Source organism: Oryctolagus cuniculus, chromosome 2 (genome assembly GCF_964237555.1).
Source record: "Oryctolagus cuniculus chromosome 2, mOryCun1.1, whole genome shotgun sequence".
In the NCBI taxonomy this organism is placed as follows: Eukaryota; Metazoa; Chordata; class Mammalia; order Lagomorpha; family Leporidae; genus Oryctolagus; species Oryctolagus cuniculus.
The window spans coordinates 146,357,612-146,364,804 of NC_091433.1; the positions used below are offsets into that span (position 1 = coordinate 146,357,612).

Here is a 7,193-nt window from a genome sequence, read left to right on the forward strand (position 1 = left end):
CTTATTCTTCTTTTCAGCAAACCCCTGCTATGCTGGAGTCTACAGCTGTTATCACTTGATACTGAAGCTTTGGAGATCATGGAGGGCTACAGATATTTGGGGTAAATAACCCTTATTGAAATTAATCTGAACTTCAAAATTACTCAAATGTAGTTTAATCCTGGCATTTCATAGAATGTTCAAGTCATGTTCTTTATCTAAAAACACTTCCCTTTGACGACCCCATGGCTATCCCTGAGTTCTGAAGAATGAGAAAGTACGCAGGGCTGGTGCCACCACGGGCCTTCCAGAATTAATGGAAGTGAAACAGACTCCCAGGGATTTCAGATGGAGTCACAGAGAAGGCTCTGGTCTCATTCAATGTTCTCTTACACAATTTCTCACTCTTATTATTAGTTTTCTTTGAAATATATTTACTCTCTAATTTTCATGTATTCCCATCACCTTCTGATGAACAGCGAAGCAACCAGCTTGGGAGCCAACCTCTTCAATTCAAATCTGACACATTAAGATTTGACGTCTCGGCCGGCATCGCGGCTCACTAGGCTAATCCTCCACCTGCGGCGCCGGCACACCGGGTTCTAGTCCCAGTCGGGGCGCCGGATTCTGTCCCAGTTGCCCCTCTTCCAGGCCAGCTCTCTGCTGTGGCCTGGGAGTGCAGTGGAGGATGGCCCAAGTGCTTGGGCCCTGCACCCCATGGGAGACCAGGAGAGTCACCTGGCTCCTGGCTTCGGATCAGCACGGTACGCTGGCCGCAGTGCGCCGGCCGCAACGGCCATTGGAGGGTGAACCAACGGCTAAAAGAAGACCTTTCTCTCTGTCTCTCTCTCTCACTGTCCACTCTGCCTGTCAAAAAAAAAAAAAAAAGATTTGGCTTCTCAGGGATGGCCTTGTGAAGTCAGCATCCCATAAGGGTGCTAGTTCAAGTCCTGGGTACTCCACTTCCAATCCCACTCCTGCTAATGGCCTGTGGAATGCAGTGGAAGATGGCCCAAGTGGTTGGCCCTGCCATCCACAGGAGATGAAGCTCTTGGCTCCCTTTGGCCTGGCTTACTCCTGGCCATTGCAGCCACTTGGGGAGTGAACTGACAGACGGAGGATCTCTCTCTCTCTCTCTCTTTCTCTGTCTCTCTCTGTTTCTCTCTCTCTCTCTCTCTCTCTCTCTCTCTCTCTCTCTGTCTTTCCCTTTCTCTGTGTAAGTCTGTCAAATAAATACATAAACCTTCTAATAATAAGATTTTGGGTCTCTTTTTCAAAACATTAGGTGTCCTTTTAACATTGGCACAGGCCACCAGATGTTACCCAAGAGTCTAAAGGGAACATTTAAAAGTTTCAGTCCACCTCATAGACTACCACCCAACATTTCAAGCTTAGGACAGCAGGACTGGATTTCGAGGTAAAGATGAATTGTTCTGGTTTGTTCTTTCTCTTTACTGCAGGGCAGGGGCTTGTGCATCAGAAGCAAGGAGGGACACTAATTCAGTGGAGAACCAACAGATTCAGTTCCTTTAAATGGGCCTGGGAAGGGTTTTTTCCTCAAGGCAGCTGGGGTGCTGGAATACACACATGGTTCTCAGGAATAAGATTTCTGACGACGTCAGACCCTTATCCAGATCTCCTTTCTCCACCCCTTACAGAACCACTCATTGTAAGCAAGGAGCATCAATCAATTCACTGTAAGAAAAGAAATTCAGCCAATTTTGAACACTTTATACCTCTGTGACCTTGAGACAGCTATCTAACTTCACAAGGTTTCTTCATCTAGACAACATTTAACTCTCATAAAACCTCAAGTAATAATAAAATGCCCGTTGAGGCAATGAGAAGACTGAGGCACAGAGAGGTTAACAGTTTTCCCAAGCCACCTTTATCTTCCCACTGCTCCCACATGGCCCTGCGTCCCCAATGTCTGAACACAAACAAGTCTGTAGAGTTGGGACCCAGCCACAGGTCCTTGAAAGAAAATGAAGGAATCAATGTGTCCATTTCCCATGTCAACAGCTGCAAGACAACCTAGCAGCCTTAAAGATGTTTAGATGCAACTTTAAATCCACTTGCAAAAAGGGGCATCAAAAAGAAAAGTGTGGTGCCCTTAATTGCCCTGCATTTACAGTCGAGATGCCTAACCACTCAGAGACCAAACAATAAGACCCCATTCTTCCAGCTAAGTTCACATAAGTAAATGTACCTGTCATTTATTCAATCAACCTCATTTATGGATCCCTGCGATGCCCAAGGAAGTTCTGAGTCACAATGACATAAAGACGGGAGAAGGCTGACCTCTCAGCAGAGGCAGATGGAGTGATCTGAAAGGCAGCAAGATTGCCCATTTATTGATTCACCCCTAAAGGCCCACAGCATCCAGGGCTGGACCAGGCCAAGGCCAGGAGTGAGGAACTCAATCCAGGTCTCCAATGTGGATGGCAAAGATCCAAGTGTGTGAACCATCACCTGCTGCTTCCCAGGGTACGCATTAGCATGAAGCCTGAATCAAGAGTGGAGCAAAGACTGGAACCCAGGCACTCTGCTACAGAACGTGGGAATCCCAAGTGGTATCTTAACTGCTATGTCTAAGGCATGCCAATGCACAGCCTGAAAGCCACACCATCACTGGAGGTGGGCCAGAAGCCTTGGAGTCAACTCCCATGCAGCTGGCCAGAGAGGGCATGAAATGGAAAATAGATGCTATGTTATCAAGTAATCATCCTCTATCACTTCTGTACTAGAAATTCTTCTAATGCCAAATCATGAATCTAGACCACAAAGAGACTTTCCTAGTTGGGTTTGATTGCCCTTAACTGGCCTCATAGCTATTTCTCTAAATGAAGCTACTAGAAGGAAGGCCAGGCATGCCACCATTCATGCCACTCCCCCCACAATGCACACCTAGGCCCACGCACATACAGTAAATCCACACAACCAAAAAAACGCTGAAGTATTAAGCCAGTATTCTACAGTGGAATCTTCAGGAAATCAACTAATTTAAAACTTCCAAGCACATTATGGTTCAAACCACACAAAAAAGATTAAATTGGAGGGTTTCAAACTAACACCATTACTCAGCTTTGCCAAAGAAACCTACATCCTGAAGGCACACAGCTGCACACGTATATGTCATCCACTGACGATGAAAACTACCATTCTGTGCAGTCAAGTGCAGTGTTCAGCCTCCCTCTAGGTTACTGTAACTTCCGGTCATGACACCCTAGGAAATGCTGATCATTCACAGGTTATTAGTGAATAAAACAAGGGCCTGAGAAAGTAATCACCCAATACCCAGGCTCACCTTCCTGGCAAATGAGGATTCCAGGTTCAGGTCTCTGAGATGAGCTTCCTTCTCCATTAACCTGCCTCTATTCCCCAAAGAGCCTGGGACTTAATAAATACTCCATTAGCGATGAATTAAGCCAAAGGAGAGGGCTGGCAGTGGGGTTTTTCTGACTGTGGCTCTTCCTACCTGCATCTACTGGAGGAACCATGTGACAGTGAGTTGGGGCCTTAGGGGAGGGGCATCCTGACCCAGCCATTTCCCACCTCCCACTCTTCTCTGCCCCAGAGTCCCAGCGTTGGAGCACAGAGGCAGTCCAAGAGCAGTGTCCCCCGCCAGAGGAGAGGGGAGGCAAAGGGGACAAGAACAGCCTGTGCCTGCGGGGACTCACTCCCTGAGGTCCCTGCCGGTGACTTCATTTGTGCCTGGCTTCCTATAAGCAAAAGCAGAACAATGAGAGGAAGGAGTACCAGGAGGCACCGGCTCAAGCTGGAAGCAGAGGAAGTTTGCAGTGCACGCGGCCGGCAGGGCGGTTCCCCGCCACTGGCCTGCTGCAGCCAGGCCAGCACGCCGCGGGCACCCTGGTTCTCCACAGAGAAAAGAAACTTTGGTGGGCTTCAAGGGTGCCCCCTTTCCTAACAGCAGAGGGAGGAGGGCTCACTGAGCCACACTTGGGGTACCTTTCCCAAACCTAGCGCGCCTTCCACACTGAGTCCCTTTGCCTGCCGCCCCCCACCCCCCACGAGCTGCAGAAAATTGAAAATCAAGCTGCTGACGAATTGGGGAGGGGAGAGGGAGGAAGACAACTCCGGGTAACGCCATCGCAAGGAGAAGGAAAGCACAGCAGCTCCCAGAGCCCTGGAAGGCAGCGCTTAAGCTCGTCTGCACCGGGTGACACCGGCCGGCTGCGGGGGTGGCGCCTGCGGCTTCTCCCCCGGTCCCCGCCAGCCCCTCTGCCCCGCGGGAGAGCGGGTAGGGCCAGAGCAGCTGTACCTCGACCCTCAAGGACGAAAAATGCCCGGGACTCACGCTCTCTCGCGCTCGCCTTGTCCCCCGATGGGCCGTTCCTAACCCAGTTCCCCCAAAGAGCTGACTGTGCGGGTTTCCCGGGAAATTCGGGTTTCTGCTTGCCTGCCAGCACCCTAGGTGCCAGCGCCTCCTGCCGCGGAGACCCCAGAGAGAGAGCGGGCGCCGGGGCGGCACGCCCCGCTTGGGGAAAAGGAGGGGCGCAAACGCCCCCCAAAGTTTGGAAAAGTTTCCCAAGGACTGGGGCCGGGGGCCCCCGGGGTGCTGACTGGGAGAAGGGGGGAGGACCACCTGTTGATGGAAGCAGGGAGAGGCAGCCCCGCCAGCGCTCACCTTGAGGCCACGGATCTCGCCGAGGTGCAGCTGCAGGCGGCGGTTCACCTCGCGGATGAGGTTGCTGTGGTCCAGCATCGCGCTCACCTTCTCCGCCTCGGCGCGCCGCAGGCTGCGGATCAGCTCCTCCTTGCTCCACTGCAGCAGCTCCTCGTCCGACACCTTGGACAGGTCCTCCACGGCTGCGGGCGCGGTCGAGCCGGCCGGAGCCGGCGGACAACTTTCCGCCGCCGCCGCCGCCGCGCCGCCGGCCGCCTTCGACATGGTATCGGCGCGGTGGCAGGTGCGAGTGGGTTGAAGAGGCAGAGCGACTCCCGAAGGCGCGGGCGCGGCGGGGCTGCCTCCGCCCACCCCTGGGCGCTCCGGCGGAGTCAGCGGCACCGCCCGGGGGCCGCTGGGTTAGGGCGGCGGGGGTCGCGCTGGGCGCCCATCCTACCGCGCCATCCCCGTGGGCGCGCCCGCGCAGCCCCAGGGCCGGGCAGCTGCCCGCGCGGTGCTGCCGAGGCCCGTCCCAACTCCGCGCAAGTCCATGGTGAAGGACACCAGGGAGCGCGAGCCGCCGCGGGCAAACCCGGGAGACAGGCGTGAGGGCGCCCCGGGGGCTGCAGCCCCGATGGCCCGCCCTAATTCGAGACGGTCGCCCCCCTCGCTCGCTCTCGCGCTCACACACACTCTCTCATGCACATGCACACGCACACGCACTCGCACTGTCCTCCCCTGGCCCAGCTGCGGCCCCCCGCTTCTCCCCTCAGCTACCCGCGCAGGGCCGGCCGGCTGCGCTCCCCCTGCAGCCTCCGCTGCCCCCGCCGCCGCTCCGAGGCTGCTCCGGGAAGCCTTCGATTGGCACAGCCGAGCCCAAGACGGGTGGAGGGTGGAGGGTGGAGGGTGGGAGGCCGGCAGGAGGAGGAGCCAAGAGCCGGGGTCGCCCGCAGCCGGCGGCACCTGCCTCCCTCGCGGCCCAGGCGCGGCGGCAGCTCGCCCGCGGCCGGGACCCCGGAGGCGCGCTCAGCCTCCGTCCCGCCCGGGAGGGCTGGGGGCGCGGCTCCTTGGGCGCCCGGGCGCGGGCGGGGCTGCGAGAGCGGGGAAAGGTGCGGCGCCGGGGCCGCCGGGCCTTGGGAGGCTCGCGCGCGCCACCGTGTGGCCGAAGAAGCCCCTTCCTCCGCCCTCTGCACGCCTGGTTTGTCAGCAGACAGGGTGAACAGCAGCAAGGGAAAGAGAGGGGCTTGGTATTTGGGGATCAAGACGGACGAGGTCGCCGAAGATGAGAAATGAGCACTTGGCAGAAGGGGAGAAGACAGGGAGGGCTGTGAGTTTGAGGAAGCGCTCTGAAGAGGAGAAGAGAGGCTTCAGGCCACTGCCCGATCCGAAAGACCCACCTCCACCCCCAGGCCTTTGTCTTTTCCAAAATTCCGCTGCTCTGTGAAGAAGCTGCAGGGGAAGGTACGGAATCTTTAAATTTAATTAGAAAGCATCAGCGCCTTCAGGGAAAAATAGAATGCCTTCATCTCCTGCTCCCCAAGCCCTGGGTTTTCAGGCCAGTCCAGTTAACCTCCCATCGGAGTAAAAGCAGGGCCCCCTAGGCACGCTGAAATGCCTGCCAAGGGCGATTCCACTTTCTCTGTGCTGCCGGCTGCCACGTGCTTACCCGGTCATCTTTTTATGATGGTGCTTTCTGGAAGAAGGAACTCCGAGTCGCTGACTGCTACCTCCGGCCACTCTCTCCTGAAGATGAGTAAAGTGGACGTGTAGCTGAAAACACGCTTTCTGCCTCAAGAAGTGGATTCCCTCGGCCCGCCCTGGGCTTGTCATGTCGGCGATGGGGACAGCCCCGGGAAACTGCAGGCATCGGCCACAGTGGGCCTCAGTGAACCCGCGTCAAGTGGCAGCTCTCTGGCAGAATGAGGTTCTAACAGTCCCGCCACCATTGGGTCCGGGCGTGTCACCCGATAAAGCTGCCACCGTTAGAGGGTGCTCGCAGGGGCTCTGGGATTGGGCTTCCAGGAGAAAAAGGGAAGTGGACCCAGAACCGGACCCGGAACCCCTTCCCATCCCCGTGACCTTGATTGAACTTTAAATGGATGTTCTAGACTGACTTCCTCTTCACTCTCGGCACCTGGCCGGCCCTGTCTTAGAGTATGCACTTTAGCAAAGTTTCAGTTGTAAATTCTTCCCCTGGTGCTTTAAGAGGTAAATCTTCTCTCAGCTTCCTGTAGGCTTATACAAGCCAGGAAGGTCAGGCAGTGCTGCGGCACAGTGGCTTCAGCAGCCATCTACAACCTGGCATCCAACCTGGACACCGGTTCAAGTCCCGGCTGCTCCACTTCCAATCCAGCTCCAGGCTAATGCTCCTGGGAAAGCAGCAGAAGCTGGCCCAAGTGCTTGGGTGCTTGCATCCACGTGGCTTCCATGTGGCCCAGCTGCAGTCATTGTGGTCATTTGGGGAGTGCACCAGCAGATAAAAGATTCTCTCTCTCTCTCTCTCTCTCTCTCTATCTCTATCTTTACCTCTCTGCCTGTAACTTTTCCTTTCAAATAATATAAATAAACCTTAAAAAAAAAAAAAAAA

At 55.4% G+C, this 7,193-nt stretch overlaps 1 protein-coding gene across 8 annotated transcripts in view; it reads right to left on the minus strand.

Moving 5' to 3' along the window:
- CCDC85A (coiled-coil domain containing 85A) overlaps positions 1–5,622 on the minus strand; it is a 237,138-nt gene extending 231,516 nt beyond the window's left edge. For 7 of the 8 annotated variants that reach the window (XM_051838800.2, XM_017340757.3, XM_017340756.3 and 4 more), the window contains exon 1: positions 4,628–5,622. In XM_051838800.2, the coding sequence (XP_051694760.2) occupies positions 4,628–4,891 (264 nt within the window). In that variant the 5' untranslated portion in view covers positions 4,892–5,622. Of the gene's footprint in view, positions 1–3,286; positions 3,467–4,627 lie in introns of those variants that run through there. The other variant, XM_051838776.2, reaches the window with a different exon arrangement.
- Positions 5,623–7,193: the final 1,571 nt, after the last annotated feature.